Below are 17,572 nucleotides of genomic sequence, written 5' to 3' on the forward strand. Positions count from 1 at the left end.
TAACATTAACATCCTGGTAATGATGTTTATACTTTCCTACTCAAAATCTCACACTCTGAACTCGTTCCTCTTTGCTGAGGTGGGTTGGCATGCTTGTAACACACTCAGCACTAGATCTGAGTCCAAATGCCTTTCTCATGTCTGCAAGTTGGAGCTGCCTCTGATAACTCAAACACACTGCCTTTTTGTGGCATCCTCCCTGGATGAGTAGGATTTTAGAGAACTAGTCAAAGCAAACTGTTTGGAGGAGGAGGAAAGTCTGTCTCAAGGGGTGCTAGAAGAGAGGCAGCACCAGGAAAGGAGTCCCAGATGGCAGAGACTGATGTTGAAAAGATTGTGAAGATTATGCTGGACAAATAGCAAGGTACTGATTCTCCCTTCCAGGCCAGGGAGCATCTCCTCCTTGCTCCAGCTGCTCTGCCCTCACATGCTGGCCTGTATTTCTGTAGACTCTTTTATTAAATATTTTCTGTGCTATAATGAGGGTTCAAAATAAGCATTTCTATGATTTCTCTCTTTTTCTCTCCCTTTCTTCAGGCTGTTTGCTTTTCCTGACCCTTCTAGAAGTTCTTTGGTCCCACATTTCAACTTTGTCCCTCTGGTTTGTCCCGTTGTCTTTTAGGAGATTCAGAACAGAGACATGCAGCAGCTCTTCCACAGTTACTGTCACCTTCTCTACATTCCCATATTTTTCTAACTCTGGTGATTGGGAATAGTTCACAAAACACAGCAGATTCTGCTCCAGAAATCTATGGATGGAAGGAAAATGCTCTTGAATAGAGCTTCTATGGAAATAGGTTTGCCATGCTGGTTTTGTTGCTACTAAATGTATTTCTGTCAATGATTCATTCCCAACAATATGAAATAAAAAGCCAACATTCTGATTATAATGTACCACTAATGATTTGTGGCTGACATACTAATTCAAAAAAGACAAGGTGGCTTTTAAAGTACTCACTTAAAAAAAAAAGGAATTTAGAATCTTATAAAATTATTTTCCCAAATATAAAAATCTAGCTTTTTTTTTTCTGTTTCTGCAGGTGGCTGTGATTTCAAGAAATTAGTTAACTAAAAACAGAATTCCCTCAGTTAAACTTTCTGTGCTTTTTGGTGACAGTTTTCTGACTGCTGCCACAAATCAAAGTGAAAACATAAAACTAGGCTTTTGCTTCTCCCCTGACTCCTTGAATAATTCTTCCTTTGGGGTAAAGTTTCCTTCACCAATTCTGTAAAAGTTAGTTATAGTTATTGTGTTGTTTTATTTTTAATCCCAAACACTGTACGGAGTGATGGTCATCTCAGTGGAAGCCCATGGACTCCAATATCCATTTCTCCATAAATATTAATTACCAAAAGTATCAAAGAAAAATCCCTACAAGCAAGGATTTATCCTTCAACCTTATTGGAAAAGTTTGTTTGAACTTTCTCCACAGGTGAAAGTTGATGCTAAGCCTGAAAAGGGACTCTTTCTCTAGAAATTCCTTCAGTTTTTCATTCCAAAACTTGCTACTGTTGAACAGTCAAACATTCATCTTCCCCATAAAATTTCTCTTCTGTAATCATTCTCTTCTGTAATCATTTCAGGTCAGACAGAACTTAAAACTTTGGTAAAAAAGCACATGTATAAGCTCTCTCCTACCATTTCACCCAGGATTGTCCATCTACAGGCTCAGTTTTAAGTAGTGGATGACAATATGTCAAAGTCTGGATATCATTTAATTAGTATCTCTGGCATGATCCTACACTAAGTCATAGCAGGGAAACCAACCCAATCTGTTAAATGAGATTATTGTAAAAACAAGTAGAACTGGACACTCTTGTCCTCCAGCAAGTAGGCTGGGATAGGCAAGAGATTGTGAGGGGACTTTGCTGGGCCAGCTGACCCCAACTGGCCAAAGGGCTTTTCCTTATTACAATACAATGCCAAAAGGTCACGGTCACCAGTAAAAACTAGGACAGAGAAAGGGACATTTCTGGCTTCCAAAGTGGTTTCTGTTTGGAGAATGGCTGTTCTGCATGTGGGATGGGCTGAATTATTTCCTTTGCTTCATTTCTCTCTCCTTCCTTCACCTAATAAACTGTTTTTATCTCAACCCATGTGCATTCCTGTTGCCACTGAAGATGAACAGATCACACGGACACAGGTTGAGGTGTGGTGAAAAGAAGAGAGAGTTTATTTTTCCTCCCAGGATTTATAGGCTTCTGACCATGGCCAGGGATTGGATGGTCAGGATAACACTTTCTCACTGCACTGGCCATGAGAGATGTCCATCATAAGAAGTGTAACAGAAAGAATGTACGCATATCTATGTTTACAGTCACTGTCCTGGGAGTCTTTAGAAAACCATGTCAGCAAGCTCAGAAGCTGAGTTTTCAGGGCGACACATTCCCACTTCTGTTTTTCTTCTTTTCTCCCCCTGTCCTGCTGGGGATGGGAGAGTGAGTGTTTGTGTGGCTGCAGGCCAGGCTCAACCCACTACATCCAGCAGAAATGTTAGAGTGTGGTCAGATACGGAGAATATAAAGATAAGATTTTTCGTGGTAAATCTTTACTTGGATTTTATATGATTGAGAAGATACAAGAAATTCATGACTGTTATTGATAGCAAATCCTGGGATCCTAGGATCTACCATGATACCCCTGGGCCCTGGTTATCTTAGATAACAGTGGAGAGGGAGAATCAAATTGTCCTGTAGACAGTGCTGGTTTTGTCTTCATCCTGACAGAAACCTGGCATAAGAATTTTACTTTCCTCCTATCAAAACTTTGCCTGCTGGTAATTATTTTTTTTTCATCAACACCATTCTTTCTGTTTATCTTTTCTCTCTCTGCTTCCCCAAAATAGGATGGTTATCATAATTTTCAAACTCAGCAGGAACATTTTCAAATGTGGGTTTTCCCCTGTAATGGACACTGCATCAAAACATAAGGCAATTAGGGATTCACTTTACATGCTTTCCTTTCATTTTCCTGCTGCTTAAATATTTGAAAGAAATTCACCAAGAGTTCTCCCAGTAGAGACCTGAAGGCTGACATGATATTTTAGGATTTAATGTTACAACAAAGAGCCAGGATTTAATTAACCTTCTTGCTCTTTGGGAGACCTGAGACATGGGATTGAGTTCCTCAGAAAACCACTGCTGCTTCTCTTTCAGTTACTGAGCTCATTAATCTCTGTGATATGGTTCTTAAGGGTACAGCAATGTTTTATTTTGATCAAGTTAAGAGTGCCAAATATTTTACAATGAAATACCTTGTCTTGCCTTGCAGAGCACATCATTTAAACAAACCCGTAACAGAAGAGGAGCAAGGGAAAAAAAAGGAAATGGAAATTCAGGAGCAGAAAAAGGGATATGGGATATGCTGACTTCCTCTGTTTGCCTGACACCTGTGCCACTGGGTTTGTGCACACAAAATATGATAGAACAGGACAATGAGAAATTTAACCCTTGTTTTACATTAACCACCACACAATATACACAAACAGCACCTCTGAAACCAGTTTCTTTCTCTGAAACAATTCTCACCTTTCAAGTCAGACTTCATTCCTCCTCTAGGATGGAGAGTTCCCAAAAGCCACAGAAATTGCCCATGAAGCTAGCCTAACCCAAACCCAGCCAGGTAGTACTGATGGGACTGCCTGCTGGCAGTTGGGTGTATAAATCTAACTCATCAGTAAGAAGAAACATCACAGAAGAACAGCTGTGCAAAATTTTGACAGGAGAAAATTTTGAATTCTGTATGGTAACTTAGAAATCCTATTGCAGAGAAGCTATGAACTGAGGGAGAAGTGGTGAGGCTGCACAGTCAGCGTGCACAAAGTGAAAGTTGGAAGAAACACCAGCTACTGCGAATGAAACAGTTAATGAAGTGCAGTTAAACCAAGTGTGATGTGCAGAGTCTGGGTGGAAATATAATGAGTTTATGTGTCTTGTTTTTGGAGAGAGTCTATTTTTCTGAGGTTGTTTTTCCTGCTAGAGCCCCGTTCCTGTGAACACCCACCCGAGTGTTGATGGTGTGTGCTATGGCCCTGCTCCATCAGCACACCTCTGCTCTGTGCAGAAGCCAGGCTGTGAAATTGGGATGAAAAGAAAGGCTGCTGTGCCCTTCTGTCCACACTGACCTGAAATGCACAGGAAAATGAGATGCACAGACTTGGAAACCAGGAAACTCTTCCTGGTTTAGTAATATACACGCAGTCTTTCCATCCAGTCATACAGACGCCTCCTAGATTAATCTGCTCCTTTATACTGTGCCTCAAAGTCAAGATCCATCCCAGAGGTGACCTACTTGGGCACTAAGCCTGTGGCTGGAATAGAAATGATAATGCTGATACATATAAGCACTTGTACAGGCTCTGCCTGGCCATGAACTACCTCAAATTCAGCTCCTTCTCTCTTACTGACTCCTCAATCAAAGTGCAGGCATAATTCTGCCCTTCTAATGTGGCAACAGAAAAGTTTTAGGTACCTGACACCCAGCAATCTGAAATGGTGAAGATTTCAACCCTAAAGAGACAGACTGATAGGCAAGAATTAAATTCCATCTTGCTATGCATCTGAGGTTGAAAAACTGGAGCGAACTGTAGCACCACAGTGCCCTGGTGTCTGTAATGATTATGTTTTGTGGATACAAAATTAATATTCATTTAAGACATGTAATGATTTCTAGTAGAGACAGAGATTTTTTTAGTTGGTATAAAAGAGGAAAAGCAAAATTCCAGTTGTCCTTCAAGTGGTCCCTTTTTCCCTTTACCACATTTTCCCCAGAAGGAACATTTCATCTATTAATTTCAAAATTCAAGGTAAAAGCACAACACTGTCAAAGTCTCAGTTTCCAAATGCTTGATTTTTTTCTCTGTGCAGTTTGCTATAAAAGATCTACTTTTCCCATCAGAGACCAGTCAATCTCACTTCCCTATCAAAATGACTTTGAAATATTTTTGGCAATTAAACACCTGAGACACAGTGAAAAGTTGTTTTCTTTAGTCTTCTTGTCTATAATAATAAGTCTGTCTTGTTTTTTGGGAGGGAGAAGATGGTTTAGGAAAAAGCCACAAATGGAGATGTATTTGCTTCACTTGCTATCAAAAATAGCAAGCGGGGCTAGTACAGGGGTTATCTTTTTGTTGGTTGTTTTTGGAAGTGTTTTTATGTTTGTTTTTAATAGAAACAGGAACACTGCAACATAAAAACTAAAGGAAATCAAATTGTTTATCAAATTCTATAGTGATTAAAATGTTAATCCCAATGAATTTATTTGCCTTAGCTCTAATCTCTGAGAAAAGAGGATAAATACATTTGACTTGGGTGTACCTGTTTCCCTACCTGTGCTGTTCAGGACCATTTGACAGATGCACAAAATTAGTTACTTTGGAGCTTACTGGGAGGAATTTCTAATTTTTTATAAGTGCATAAAGAGGGTTTTTTCTTTTCTGTTTCAGTAAATAATTTTTGCCATACACTTACCACTTACACTGTAAAACAGGTTTAAGTGCTGACATTTTTAAAATAAAATTGTACCATGATATATCTTGACTCTCACAGCACTAAAAAATGTTCATGTCCAGCTGCTCACCTAAACCTGAAAATCAGGTAAAACAATTTATTGTGCTATATAAAATTCTTAAAGTCTGTCTGTGCCAAGGAAACAAGCTTTGTTACAACCAAAGTGAAAGCAAATTTTTGTGCATGTGTTGGTGAAATTATTCAAATAGGAAACAACCAATAATCCCCACAGTAAAATGGTAGAGATAAAACTGGGAGTATTTAACAGTATTAAGGAATGAAATATGCTACAAGGATGCTGTAAGTATTTTTGAATCAACATTTTAAGTCCAGAAAATAGGGTTAAGGTTTTACTGAAAGAAAATTCTAAACAAATTGACTTCTGTAAATATCTGAACACCCAAAACACCTGAGTACAATGCCACTCTGCAATAAAGAGTTATGATTAATTCACAGATTATTTATAGTCCTACCTGAGGTTACATTTGGCTTTACACATGTATGCAGTGTTTTCCATTTTTTACCCCTTATGGTAGGCTACTTTCAATATGCCCTTCTAGATCTTACTCACTTTTATTTGAGACAGTAAATGCAAACCCTCTAAGTTTGGGATTGATTCTGAATAAACTACAGATGACCAAGGTGAACAGGAGATTTACTTAAAAGAAAGGAATAGCATCTCAGTGCAAGGTAAAACAAGGGTCAATTTTATGGATCTAATACCACTAATTAGACTCAACAGAAGTGTAATGGGGTGTTATTATCCCCATGCATTTAAAACCCTACATTATAAATCATTAAACTTCAAGGGTTATATTTACTTATATATTTGTAGTCAGTGGAAAATAGATCCCTAGTGCTCTGACTCCCACTGAACCAGCCAGGAACAGCCATGGGAATGACACATCGGGCGGCTGCCCATGAAGTCCACCAAAGCCTCACAGAACTCCTGCAATGAATTTAAGTAAGATTCATTTTAATAAAGAGCATCTCTTTTATGAGGAGAGCCCGCGGGAACAGGGCCTGTTTAGTCTAGAGAAGGCTGAGAAAGGATCTCACCCATACAAATAAACATCTCCCAGGACGGTGTCAAGAGGATGATGCCAGCCTCTTCCGTGGTGTACAGCGACAGGACAAGGAGCAAAGGGCATAAACTAAAACACGAGAAGTTTCACCCCTACACAAGGAGGAATTCTGTCCATTGAGGGTGGCAGAGCTCTGGAAGAGCTGCACAGGGAGGGTGTGGAAATGTCTCCTCTCTGGAGACATTTCAGAGCTACCTGGACGCATCCTCGTGTCACCTGCTCTGGGTGACCTTGTGTAGGCAGGGGGATGGACCGAGTGATCTCCACAGGTCACTCCAACCCCGACCATTCCGTGATTCATCCCGTTCACGCCGGCCGTCACCGACCAGGGCGGCCCGGGGTGCTCTGACCCTCGGGCGCCTCGGGCCCTCCCTCAGGGGCAGCCCCGCCCCGGGTCCCCGCATGCCGGGAGCTCCCTCCGGTGCCGGGCCGCGCTTCCCTTCATCGCCCGCCGCATTCCCCCTTTTCCGGGTGCCCCGGCGGCGGCGCTCCCCGGAAGCGGTAATGCCTGCCCGGTGATCCAGGAAGCGGATGAGCCTCTCCCGCCCGCCTTCCCCTCCGGAGCGGCGCTGCGGGGACGCGGGGAAGGGGGTGGGGGGAGGTGGGGGGGGGGGCGGCAGCGGCAGCACCACCCCCGGCCCGGCCCGGCCTGTCCCGTCCCGTCCCAGCCCCCGGCGGTGTTCCCATGGCGCCGGGCGGGCGGGGGAGCCGGGGCTGACGACCCCGCCCGCTCATGGACCCCGCCGAGGAGGAGGAGGGCAGGGAGAAGCCCCCCGTGATTTACACCATGGAGAATAAGCCCATCGTGACCTGTGAGTGTCCCCGCCGCCGCTGCTCTTCGGGCTGGGGGTCCGGCCGGTGCCCCTGCGGGCCCGGGGCGAGGCAGGAGGGGGTGGCTGGTTTTGGGGGGCTCCCGCAGCTCCGGGTGGGGACAGGGCGTCTGCAAAGGGGATCTGATGGCGGGGTTTGCCTCTTCACTGCTCCCCCCCACCTTTCTAATGGCAGTGGGCAAACTTGGGGGTGTTTCTGTAGTAAATAACAAGCCGAATGTCGTGCTCAGAGGTGTTTAGGGGAAGAGGGTAAAATACGAGAATAAATCGTGAATCCCAAACTTCCTGCCGGCGAGCTTTGTGTGGCTTTGCTGGTGCTAAGAGAAGTTGCGAGGAGGCATCCTCTGCGGCGATCCCACTGATGCATTCCCACTGACATTATAATTTAATCTTTAACTGCTGTGCTTTAGTTCCATCCCTGAGACAGTTTAGTTAACCAAAACGGGATCTCGTGCTTCCAGCGATGAATTAGTCCTTTCAGGTGTCAGAGACAGGCAGGTGGTCCTGATGTAAAACGTGAGCCCCCCTGCTCTTACAGGTATAGAGGGATGCACTCAAAGTTCGCTTAAAACAAGCACGTGGACTAGGCTGGGCATTAGGAAGCATTTCTTTAACGGGAGAAGGGAAGAGGCTCCTTAGAGAGGTGTCTGTCTGTCCCAAGTCTGGCCGTGTCTTAAAAGATACTTGGACAGTGCCCTGAACATGCTGTAACTTTTGGTCAGCCCTGAAGTGGTCATGTAGTTGGACCAGATGATCCTGGTAGGTTCCTTCCAACTGGAATAGTCTTTTTTATTCTAACTAATCCATAATGCTGTCAATAAAAAGGTAAAGTGAATGAGATCAGCATACATAATTCTGCTTTTTCTTTTTAACAAAAGGCAGCCAGGGGCTGGTCTGAGTCAGGCCAGTAGTGTCTCTACCAGAAGTATCTCTACTGATGATGTGACAAAATACATATTTGCACTTTATCACCAGAACACTGGGAATGCTTTATGTGCCTGTGAAATAGAAACTTGTTTCACAGTTCTGTGTCGTCTTATTATGGACTAAGCATTTATTGGTGATTAAGGTCTTAGACCTTACTTAGAGAAAGTATCCAACTGTAACCTTGTAGCTGTATAATTGTTGAGCTCTGCGTGTATATATATGTATTTCTCAACTGTTTTATAAATGTCCTTTTTCCTGTCTCAAACTTTTTTTCCTTTTTTTTGAATGCAGTTCATAAGCTGAAGTGAGCAGGATCTGTACTGAATCTTCTCTACTCACTTATTTAAAGAATTTTGAAATCCATTTCACTTTAGATTTAAAGAAATGTGTGAAAAATGCACATTTCAGAAAAATATGCACATCAGAAATATCTGGAGGATATAGTTTATAGTGTTAATGCTACTGTTCAGGCTGTGGGGGCTGGTTTTTTAGATTTTCTGGCTTTATGTGTATTCAGAATTGGAGAGTCTCCATGTGTGCAGCAGGGGGACTTGGTGGTGCAGATCAGTCTTCTCAGTTCTTGTGTGATTTGAATAAGTAACATTTTAGTCCGTTGAAGTACACAAAGTTTTACCTCAGGGTAAATCCTTGTACTTTTTATTAGTAGATGCTGAAAAGAACTCTGGTCTCTGTATAAGGAAATTTTCAAAATTCCAAAGACAAAATTTAACCAGATTTCAATCAAGCCCAGTTGTCTGATACTGAAAACAGTATTAATTTTGCGTAGTGAGTGAGCATACATTATGATTGTAAAATGTTTTGTTTTTATCCTGTCTTAGTTTAGGGCAAATTAGGAAGGAAAACTCCAAATGGGGATTTCCCCAGGGAAATGCCCCTCCCCACTAACTGGTCCGGGAAAAGAAAAAATTCCTTAGAGAGAAGTGGAAAAAGCTGTTTATTTAACAGAAATTGAGTAATATTAAATAATAAAACCTCTTGCTGTTCGATGGGATGGCAAGTCTAGGAAGAAAAGTCCTTTTCATGTGGTATAGCTCGGCTCGCTCAGGTTCTTATCAGTCCCTCCGTCGCTGGAAAGTGCCGAGGCCCAGGCCCCGGTGGGCCACAGGCGTGAGCTCCTGGGGTTTGGCTGGGTGTTCAGTCCAGAGCAGGCTTGCACAGATCCAAGAAAATTGGGAAAAAAACAAACAAAGGTCCAGGGAACTCTTCTGCCTCAGCTAGCTAGAACTAACTAAAAGCCAGAGAGAAGCTCTGTCCCGCTGTCTGTCCGTGCTGCAGACACCACAGTCCAGGAGCGGGATGTGTGGGAGTGATGTTTTTCCTTAACACAAACTGCGCGCTTCTTCTTCCCCCTCTCTTGCTCTCAAAGCCAGTCTTAAAGGTGCAGAACTTAATATATAACATAAACCAGACGATTGGGGATACCAGTATCATAAAGTCACCCCAGGACAATCCCCATCCAGTATGGTAGCAGCAGACTTAAAGATGAGATAAGAGGTGAGCATTACGTGTCATTTGTATGCCTCACTCCTGGACTGAGGGAATAATTTCTAGTGCTCTGGACAAGCACAGCAGTAGTATCTTTACTGGTATGGACTAGAGTGGCTTGGTCTGAGACAGCCTAATTCAGAAGTTAAAATTAATTCAGCAAAAGTGCTCAGAGATTACCTCTCTGGTGAATGCAGTAAGGGTGACTTGCTACACTTTAAATCAAAATGTTTGATTTCAATGGGGAATACATTTTGCTGTAATTGCTTTAGTTTCCTTTCTTCTCTGTTCAGAGATGTGGAGTACTTAGAGACTGCAATATTTCAAATAAGGGCATTCACCAATAATGACTTTCTTGAAGGAAAGCTCCTCTAAGCATTATATTCCAGAGATTTATGGAGAGGTGAGGCTTGGCCTTCCAGGGAAAGGATTGACTTGGTGTTGGTTTGTTGCAAAACACATTAAAAGCCATGGTATTAGAAGCTGCTCAACAAACACAGTTTATCTTGTCTGTGGTTCCAGTTTCAGGCAGTTGGAACTGTCTGGGATAAGTGTCCCACCCAGGAGGTGCATGTGGGGGAAAAGCAGACCTCTGAAGGGATGGCTGAATTCTGATTACACCAAGCAAGAGTGAAGGTTAAGTGAGGGTGCTTTTCAGAACATTAGTATTTCCTTTTGCTACAAGATTTAGATTAATCTCTGTCAGGTAAACTTTTGCATCATGAAATAACTCCTGTTAACTCTTAGGGTTTGCTCTTAATAAAAGAGAACTGAAGAGGGAGTTTTGTTCATAGTGAAACTTCTTTTCAACATTGTGCATAATGAGTTGTTTGTAAACAAATGTTTTTACCTACTTGAAATAAATTTGTCAGTGCTCTGGAAGGAGTGCTTTGGTAAAGAGAGTTATGCTTTTAAATCTACGAGTTAGTCTGTATTGTAACCGTAGTTAATTGCTGTGTTTGCACAACCCTGAATTCAGCACTCTATGTACAGGCTCTGGCCTGTGGAAAAAAATGGCAGGTTCCACATGTCTTAGACATCTGATGCCAGTTGCATTTGAATTTTTTGTCAGTACTTCTTTCATGTTTGTGCTGTAACTTGATTATTTTGCCCTCAGAAGCTGTGCATAGGTGATTTAGCCTTGTTTTTATTGTGCTTGCATCACTGGAAACGCCTGTAGTTTTAACAGAGAATTTTTAGTTCAGAGAATTCAGCAAGGCATGACAAACTTTCTGGAGACCCTTTCTCTAGGCATACAGACAACCATATTTTCCAAATGTGGCAAAAGTAGTATATTCACAGAAAGTTGCTGTTCCTTTTTGTTTTTCCCCTTTTTTCAGTATGGCAGCACCCCTGAGTGTTAAATCACTCTTGTCATGTAGGACTGAGTGCCATGATGACTCAACTCCTAATTAATTTGAGCCATATTTTTTACACTGTCAGTCTTACTAGATTGTGAAGTCACTGGGGAGTTTCCCTGTCCAGCTGTGGTTCTGCTCTCTCTGGCACATTACTTTGTGAACTCTCAGTTCAAGTTTGTAGCAATTTACCTGCATTGCTACCAAACCTGGTAAGCTTACAAAGTGTTTTGAATCATCTTACAGCTTTCTCACTGCTGTAGAAGGGTTATTTTTAGCATCATTAATTTTTGGGTTTTTTTTGCAGAGGCAAATTGAGTGTTTGCATTGAACATCTTGAACTCGAGTAGTTTCTGTACGATGTTGACTTTACAAAATCTCTAAAGCAGTGCAGATTGATTTCCTAGGAAATCCAAACAATGTTTCCTTCTCAGGAATTCTATTTGAAACTTTGAGAAAGTCTTTGGAGCTTAAATGCATTGTTGTTGGGTGTATATATCAGCCAAAGAAGTTATCCCTATGTAGCTGATTTACACTTAAATTATTAGCTCTATCCATATGAAAAGGAGGCTGAAGACAAAAGGCAATTCTGCTAAATGAAGTAATTAATAGTTTTTTCAGAGCTTTCCTAACAAGCTGTTCTTTTGTAATTATCTTCATGCAGTTGTGGAATATTCCGTTATCGGCTCGTAGTATCTGTTTATATTGTCTACTGCCTGTTTATATTGTGTGTTTGCATGTTTGCTCTCACTGTCAATAATCTGTTTTATCACAATGGACTTTATATAATCTTTGGAGAGAATGGCATGCATCATTTTTATCTGGTCCATGTTCAGAATGTTCTGTGATACAGCAACAGAAAAACCATCAGCAAAAGCTTTGTAGGCCCCAGAATAGAAAATGTTTCCAATTATCTACAGCAGGAACAGAAAGGTTAATAAAAGTAGGGAGTGGGGAGGAATTTTGCATCTTTTTCTGGTGAAAACAAATACTTGCAGTTAAGAATATTGTTCTGGGACTAGAGGGGCTTAAGAATATTGTTCTGGGACTAGAGGAGTTTGATTCAAAAGTTCTTCTGTTACTAGTAGACAGATGTAATAAAAAAATGTGCCAGCAAGAAGTGGGATGTAGCCCAAGTGATTAGAATGATTTGCTGCTAGTGAGACCATTTAACAACTATATCCTATAAATGCATTTTCCCTGTTCTCAACCAGAACTGCTCCCTGCGTTGTAAGTCATCACTGCTGTGTAGTTGATACATTATTCTGTGTTTAAATATTTGATTACATATGTCAAGAGAAGAAGTGGCATATACTCGTTAGTGTTAACCTGGTTTACAGATTTAGAAGTGCAGCATTAAAGTTTTGCTAAAAGGACTTCTAGTGAATCACTTACAGTTTTTACATAGCAATTTAGCTGTGTTGTGTTTTGGTTTTTAGACCTCTTTTGAATATGAATTTGAGTTGGGTGAGAGGAGGACTTTTAAAAGATGTAAATATAAAAACCTCACCAAAACTTCAGGTAGATCCACTTCTTACAGGCTGGTGATTTAAGAAAAAAATATTCACAGTAGAACTTTTTACTAGTAGAAAAATAAGTGGTGTCAGAAAGGTTAGCTGTGAGTGATACTTCAGGATAAAACCCAAACAAAACTACACTGAATTGTAGTCTTGGCCCTGCCTTTTTTAAAGGTATTCAAAGCCTTTTATCTCAGTTGACTGGGCTTGTCACTGGTATCAAAGGAAAATATTTGTCTTCTTTAGTCATCTGACCTGAGGAGTTTTTGTTTTAAACTGCCTGTGTAGTTAGTGGGTTAGGATAATTTCCTCTAGAGGAAAAAAAAAAATCACTGTGGTATATTTAGATGCTACAGTGACAAAGCCTCTAAGCATCTAATAAGTTTGGAAACTGTTAGGAAAAAAATAGATTATTGGGGATTTTGGTGGTTTTAGGCAGGCATGAACCTAAAAAATGTCAATATTTTATGGTTCTTTGGTATTAGATAGCTGCTACAAAGGGTGCATGTTCCCCTTGGAAGTCCTGGTTAGATGATCATTCTGGTTTTCATTGTTCCTGTGCAAATTTAGAGTAGAACAAGTGTCCTAGATAGGGAAAGAGGGAAGGGAGGAAAGCTGCACTGATTTGATCTACCAGAATGTCAGTAAGAAGGACAAGGAGGAAAGAATCACAGAACCCTTTGCATTGGAAAAGACTTTAGAGATCGTCCAGTTCCAAACCCCTGACACAGGCAGGGGCACCTTCCACATCCAACCTGACCTTGAACACTTCCAGGGATGGGGCAGCCACAGCTTCCCTGGGCACCCTGTGACAGAGCCTCACTGCACTCACAGGGAAGAATTTCTTCCTGATGTTTAAATCTACCCTCTTTCAGCTTAAAGCCATTGCCCCTTGTTCTGTCTCTCCAGGCCCTTGTACAAAGTCCGTCTCCAGCTCTCTCGGAGCAACTGCAGGCACTGGAAGGGGCTCTAAGGTGCCTTCTCCAGGCTGAACAACCCCAGCTCTCAGCTCCTCTCCATAGCAGAGGTGCCCAGCACTCTAAGCATCTTTGTGTCCCTCTTCTGGTCCCATTCCAACTGGTTGATGTTCTCATGTTGAGGGCCCCAGGGCTGGGGCAGCTCTGCAGGTGGGGTCTCACCTGGGCAGGGTAGAGGGGCAGAATCCCCCCCTCTCCTGCTGCCCTCGGTGCCTTGCATGCAGCCCGGGACACATTTGGCTTTAGGAGCTGTGAGGGCACATGGCCTGGCCATGCTGAGCTTCTCTTCCACCAGCACCCCCAATTCCTTCTCCTCAGGGCTGCTCTCCTTCCATTCTCCACCCACAGCACGTTAAGTGTTTAGATAAGTACCAAAGGCCCTACCCTTTGAACTTTGTCATGTGGAAAGAAAGGAAACAAGTGCTTTGATCTTGTCTTTCTCCTGGGGTATTTCTTTTTAACGTGTATCACTTGAACATTACTGCTTTCAGTTATTGTGTGTTAGTACTTCATGTGCAGAAGCACGCTGTACTTGGTGCGGTATCACTGAAAGAGCTACTGAGTTCTTTCTGTGTTTGTGGGCTGTCTGTTGACATCTGGATGGGGAGCAGATTAATTCAGACATACATGGTTTAAAGGCTGAGGTAGGTGCTCCTAGAGCTTATCAGACTCTACTGTTACTCCCTAGTTATCATCTCTATGGGATATTTAGGTCTTATTTGCTTGTTGGTTCTGAAAGATGAAAACCCTTCTCTAGATGGCTTCTTGATTTTAATTATGATAGCATGCCAGAATTACTTTTCCTTCCTATATCCACATCATTCCTTGTCCTTTTCAAGTTGTGGCTGATAATCATTTACTCTCTGGCCTCATTACTGACAGCCACAGAATAGTTTAGGTTGGGTGTTAGTGTTGAGACCAATCCACTGAATTGAATTTGCTGTGATATGGTTGAGTCGTCATCTTTCTTTTTTTTTTTCCTTTTTTTTTTTGTGTTTGTTTTTGGTTTTCCAAAACACCTCAAACAAAATAATCTCCTCACCAACTCGCAAAAAATTACAAAAAATCCTACAACAAAATCTTTGAAGCAATTCTCAGACTTTTGTGCAGATGTTTTGGGTTTACTCCTAAGTTTGAATTCCAAGGTTACTTGGGGTTTTGGAATGTTTCATTTTAAATTCATAGAATTTGGTCAGATACAAGCAAAAATTCCTGTAGTGGTGTAGTGGTGTTGTTTGTTTTTTCTCCTTTATTTCTTTTTTATTCTCCATCTTATTTTTTTACTTTTTTTTTTTTTTTAATATTTTGGGAAGTAGATCATAGGTACACCAACTACTGAGGCATCATATATATAGAGAATGAGACTTATGCCGTGCTTGAGGTCTGTTGTGTTGTAGGAAACTTGCTCAACACTACTCCAGAAATAGTGATCTTTTGGGACTTTATGTTCTCTTATTTGTACAGGTCGTGCTCGTCTGCTTGCTGTGAGGTGCTCCCCTCCTTCCCTGCAGCCCAGTAGCACCCAGTTCACAATTTATTGTGCATATTTCCAGGCTGACAACCCTTACAATTCCTTGATGTACTTACTGGTCTCAGGGTTGGTCCCGTGTCAGTGCTGTGCTGGTGTTGCCTGCTGATAACTTCACTTTTAGTGTTCTTGGCTTGATCAGCTCAAACATGCTGATTACAGTAGATACAGGGTACAGTTGAGCAGAACATGAAATGTTGCAGCCCTTTGGGTGTTGGAAATACATGGTAGCAGCTTTGGTCTGCGTTCAAAGACAGCCAATGTATTTCACATTGAAGGTCTGTTATCACTTTTCTTCTAATCCTAGGGGGCTGTGTTGCCTTGATCATAAAACACATTCTTATGTGTATTTGATATGCCCTCAAAACCAATGCAGGAGGAAAAGCTGACTGGTTTTAAAATGAATATACCCATTTTAAGCTGATAATGTGATGTGTCTGTCTGGAATAGCAGGGTGCTTACACATTATCCTTTAGTTCCTCTGTATTCAGTAGCAGTCCTTTTTACTTAAAATGTTGAATCCTGGAATATTTTTGTGGCAATCATTGAATTTTGAGGTGCAGGAAAAATACATTGCTATGCTACAGAGATAAAATATGTGGCTTGTTCTTTCCAGCAGACTTTGAGCTCACAGACTCTCATTTTGATGTGGTCATTGTGCTGATGCTAAGTTACTAAGCCATGTTTCACTCTCTGTGGGCAGTAATGAGTTGCAAATCAATAGACTGTTCTTGGTTTGGCTCACAGAGGTGTAACTTGGTATAAAACAGCATTAACAATATGACTAACACTTGTTTCAGTATTTATTCAGGGCATTTGCTTGTGGTCTTAAATAGCATTTGGTATGGTACACTTAATTCAGATGGGATGAAGGTGAAGGATCAAGCATAAAGTACTTTTATGGAGAAACAGGGCTAAAGTATTAATTGATTTTGTTTTGGCTTTTAGCTGTTTTATGAAATTGCATTGTTGAATAATAGCTAATGTGGTCAGGCATCAGAAGAGCTGTTTTTGCTTGTTCTTGCACTTAATCAGACTTGTAAACTTTAATTTTTTAATATACTTTATTGTGTGGTGACAGTATTGTGCTAGTGCTGGTCATCAAAATACTGTATGTGCAAATAATAATATATATGAGAAAATTGGGGAAAAGAGAGTGAACTAGAAAAGGATTTCTAAGATGAACTAAAGAAGGATAAAGGAAGCTGGAGGCAATGCCTGGCTTTGTGTCTAGATGTGAGATTGGGGGGTGGGAGGGAGAAGAAAGAATGTCAGATACTTCTTCAGCTGCAGCTTCCAGTTCCACAGGAAGGTGAGAAGAGCTTCCCTTTCTGGTGTGCAGAATGATTGTGAAAAGGAAAACCACCAGGAAATAGCAGAATTGTCTATAAGGCTGTTAAAATCTTAGTTAATGTCTTGTCCTTGTCAGACTCCTTGTACCTAAGAGAATTTAAGAATTGTTGTTGAAGGGTTACTGGTAATACATTTTTTTCATGTGCTAGACACTCCATTTTGTCCCAACTTGTGTAGAAGGAGCTCTTGCAATGGTGTTGTATTTAATGTAGGTGTTTGGGACCTGCATTGTGTTAAAAGACCTCATATTTCTGAAGACTTCAAGAGCAGTGTTGTATTCTTGTGTTTTTGTATTAACAACAGCCCCAGATAAAGAGGAGAGAGAAATGATGTCCAGTCCAGTAAAGCACAAAACGTGCTAAACCAAATTTTCTCGGGGTAGGACCAGCTACAGAAGGATAGGAACCACTCTCTACCCAGCCTTCTGGTTTGGGAAGTCTAAATTTTGGAGTATTTTTAAATTTTATTTTATTTCATTTTTTTAACCAATGACTCCAGCTAAGGAGCTACTTGTCTTGTTTTTGGAGTTGGACCAGCTTTATAATACTCTTTTCGGTATATGGATTACGTTGCTCTGTGGAAAATCACAATAGGAAGTTTGTAACAGTGCATGTATTATGTGCCTGCTTAAAAGTGTTGTATTAAGTCTTGAGAGTGATTTAAAAAAATCTAGTTCTATGCTGGACTCCAGTTTCCACATAGTAGACAAAATTAAATGTTCTTAATAAAAGCAGACCATTAGTAGAATTGCATATTAACATATATTCTATAATTTGCACATGCTAATATATGAATGCCTTTCATTTTTAGGTGCTGGAGATCAGAATTTATTTACTTCCTTGTATCCTACACTTTCTCAGCAGCTTCCTAGAGAACCCATGGAATGGAGGAGGTAAACTTACATTATATTCTGTGATACTGTTTCAATGTCCATTTTTTGACTAGAGTAAATATGTATTTGTTGTGTTCTGAGGAGCTTTTAC

General features: G+C 41.2%; 1 protein-coding gene and 1 long non-coding RNA gene across 2 annotated transcripts in view; one reads left to right on the top strand and one right to left on the bottom strand.

Moving 5' to 3' along the window:
- Nucleotides 1–6,194: 6,194 nt before the first annotated feature.
- Nucleotides 6,195–7,025, bottom strand: LOC106628355 (uncharacterized). The gene is made up of 3 exons (XR_001331712.2): nt 6,789–7,025; nt 6,568–6,662; nt 6,195–6,457 (listed from the first exon to the last, which is right to left on the bottom strand). It is a non-coding gene; the product is annotated as an uncharacterized LOC106628355 (long non-coding RNA).
- A 207-nt stretch (nt 7,026–7,232) lies between these two features.
- Nucleotides 7,233–17,572, top strand: part of TRAPPC10 (trafficking protein particle complex subunit 10) — a 38,468-nt gene continuing 28,128 nt past the window's right edge. The window contains exons 1-2 of the mRNA XM_005526516.3: nt 7,233–7,405; nt 17,400–17,481. Coding sequence (XP_005526573.2) covers nt 7,327–7,405; nt 17,400–17,481 — 161 coding nt within the window. The 5' untranslated portion in view covers nt 7,233–7,326. The remainder of the gene's footprint in view (nt 7,406–17,399; nt 17,482–17,572) is intronic.

Source organism: Pseudopodoces humilis, chromosome 2 (assembly GCF_049639895.1).
Source record: "Pseudopodoces humilis isolate 2021_Gansu_Grassland_sample_001 chromosome 2, ASM4963989v1, whole genome shotgun sequence".
Classification (NCBI taxonomy): Eukaryota; Metazoa; Chordata; class Aves; order Passeriformes; family Paridae; genus Pseudopodoces; species Pseudopodoces humilis.